This window comes from Octopus bimaculoides, chromosome 7 (genome assembly GCF_001194135.2).
Source record: "Octopus bimaculoides isolate UCB-OBI-ISO-001 chromosome 7, ASM119413v2, whole genome shotgun sequence".
Classification (NCBI taxonomy): domain Eukaryota; kingdom Metazoa; phylum Mollusca; class Cephalopoda; order Octopoda; family Octopodidae; genus Octopus; species Octopus bimaculoides.
The window spans coordinates 74,088,705-74,091,825 of NC_068987.1; the positions used below are offsets into that span (position 1 = coordinate 74,088,705).

At 39.8% G+C, this 3,121-nt stretch overlaps 1 protein-coding gene across 3 annotated transcripts in view; it reads right to left on the reverse strand.

Moving 5' to 3' along the window:
• Window positions 1-3,121, reverse strand: part of LOC106876428 (dynein axonemal heavy chain 3) — a 158,633-nt gene that overhangs the window by 54,219 nt on the left and 101,293 nt on the right. For all 3 annotated transcript variants that reach the window (XM_052969758.1, XM_052969757.1, XM_052969759.1), the window contains exons 38-39: window positions 1,873-2,180; window positions 648-833 (exon numbers count right to left, since the gene is read on the reverse strand). In XM_052969758.1, coding sequence (XP_052825718.1) covers window positions 648-833; window positions 1,873-2,180 — 494 coding nt within the window. The remainder of the gene's footprint in view (window positions 1-647; window positions 834-1,872; window positions 2,181-3,121) is intronic.

Genomic DNA, 3,121 nt, shown 5'->3' on the forward strand with positions numbered 1-3,121 from the left:
TATATACACACACATACACACACACAAACATTGGTCAACCTGGAGCTACATGTGAAAGATACTTACCCAAGGTACCACACTGCATGATTGAAACCAAAATACATGTACTTGCAAAGCAAGCTTTTTAACCACACAGCCATGCATGCACCTTTGTGTGCTTGTGTGTGTGTGTGTGTGTGTGTGTGTGTGTGTGTGTGTGTGCATGCTTGTGTGTGCATGCATGTGGGTGTGTCTGTGTGCGCGTGCAAGTATCTAGATGAACAGATTTTAGATCATTAACCCCTTCCACAGGAAATTGGAAGCAAATGACGCTCTTTGTGTGAGGGTGATTCTTGTTTACAAATAATTGATTTATACAATGGCAATGGATATTGCAATAAAGTAATTTGGAGAACAGAATAATGCCGGTAGTGTGAAGATGAGAATGATGATGATGATGATGGTGATGAGGATGATGACGATGACAATGATGATGAAGATGATGATGACAATGACAATGACAATGATGATGATGATGATGATGATGATGATGATGCTGATGATGACGATGATGATGACAACGATGACAACAATGACAACACTGATGATAATGAGAAGTAGGATGGCTATCATGGGAAATGACAAGTGAGAAAGATTTCAACTCTGACCTCTGATGCAGTCAGCACTTCAAGAATTTTGTCTTCTATCTCTTTCAGCAGTCTTTTGTTCTCAGATCCCTGCACAATCAGCTCATTCTTCTTCTCCTCTAATTTTGGTTTTTCCTTTGCTGCCACAATACCCAATAGCTGGTCTTGTAGTCCTTGTGGTGTGATCATAAAGTTTAGCATACATACCTGTAAGGAATAGCCTTGGATTATTACCATATAACAATATACATGCATGGATACACCTTTATATACAAATACATATACACAATAGGTGCAGGATTGGCTGTGTGGTAAGTAGCTTGATTGCTAACCACATGGTTCCGGGTTCAGGCCCACTACATGGCACCTTGGGCAAGTGTCATCTACTATAGCCTCAGGCCATCCAAAGCCTTGTGAATAGATTCAGTAGATGGAAACTGAAAAGAAGCCTGTTGTATGTATGTATATATATATATATATATATATATATATATATATATATGTGTGTATATGTGTATGCTTGTGTGTCTGTTTGTCTCCTCACCATCGCTTGACAACTGATGCTGGTATGTTTACGTCCATGTAACTTAGTGGTTTGGCAAAAGAGACCGATAGAATAAGCACTAGGCTTACAAAGAATAAGTCCTGGGGTCGATTTGTTTGACTAAAGGTTGTGCTTCGGCATGGCCGCAGTCACATGACTGAAACAAAAATAAAAGAATATATGTACATGGTCTGATCAATAAGTATCCGGACTGTTGCCATAGTAGCGAAGCTAAAGCACGGAGAGTAAAGTCGCTTGGCACAGATTGACGTTGGACTCTGTTGTGGCATGGTTTCTATGGCTGGATGCCCTTCCCAACGCCAACCATTTAACAGAGTGTGTTAGGTGCTTTTTCCGTGCCACTGGCACAGATGCATTTATGTAGCACTAGCACGGGCGCATTGAAACAGCACTAGCATAGGCACTTTTTAAGTGGCACCAGCATTGTATGTGTGGAAGACAGTGATTTTACCCAGCTTGACACATCTTATCAAGTACAACAAATCACCACATCTCCCAATTTCATTGTCACATCCTCAATGAGGCCCAGCGTCCGAAGATCCTTTCTCACCACTTAGTCCCATGTCTTCCTGCGTCTACCCCTTTCAGAAGTACCCTCCACAATTAGAGCTTGGCACTTCTAAAAGACAAACAAATGCCAAGGGAATAGAAGGAAAGCAATAAAAGCAATAGACAAATTACCTTGACAGAAATTTCTGGCAAATAATGTGGGTTTCTTAGCCGTGTCGTAATATAGAGGCGGAACTGTGGAGAGTACTCAATCAGGTTATCTCCAAGACGCATGTACTCCACACCTTGTTGTTTGAAGGTTGATTTTTGTAGCACTGGCTCAAGCAGAGGATCAAGCTCTTCACCGACGTTCTCCAACAACAAAGGTAACCCAAACTGGATGCAGTTCTCCAATGTGCGCACATAGTTACTGTCAGATAACTTGATGACAGCCAGCTTGTTGGCTTTCTCCATGTTTTTTATCCACTTATTAGCTTGTCCTGAAAGTGAATCAAATGCAATCAAGCACATCAATGCAATAATATAACATAAAAAGAGATACACAAAGAAAAACACATGTGCAATGTAAAACAACCCTTCAGTTTCGAAAAGGGGATTATTAAAAGTTGGTGCTTAGCCCTAGATTCATTAAATGAAGTAGATAAAAAATCTATTTCTTCATGGATAGAATAATAATATATAATATCAGCTGTAGAAACTCTGCCAAATCAGATTGGAGCCTGGTGTAGCCATCTGGTTTCACCAGTCCTCAGTCAAATCGTCCAACCCATGCTAGCATGGAAAGCGGACGTTAAACGATGATGATGATGATGATGATGATGATGATGATGATGATGATGATTCCCAGATGAGCTGATACCTATTTCTGACAGCTAGGTAAATAGAGACACTATATTCTTTTATTGGGTGTATGCAGTTGAAGCAACATTAAATTAAAATAGCTATCTATGTATCATACATAAGGTATATGCACCATTGACAGGTAAGATGCTTCAGTTTTTGTCCGAGATTAAAATTTCTAATAAACATGCTGTATTAAAAATGCAATATATATCAGAGCAGGTTATAATTTAAATTACTTAAAAACAGAAGTTAAATGTCACTGAACCAGGGGTGGTCTCAGGCAGATTGGTATCAAAAGGATTAATAGCTGTTATATATCAATACACAGGTACAACATTGATTGTTTTTCCAAACTAGGGATGGCCACCTTGGTGAACACACTCTAAATTAAGCAAATACTAAATTTATTTAAAAGAGTGATTGGTGTTTGGAAGGGTAGCCAGCTGTAGAAATCATGCCAAAGCTTGGTAGAGCCTACTAGCTCACCTATTCTCATCAGGCTGTCCAATCCAAGCCAGCATGGAAAAAGGGATATTAAACGATGATGGTGGTAGTGGTGGTGGTGGTGGTGGTGGTG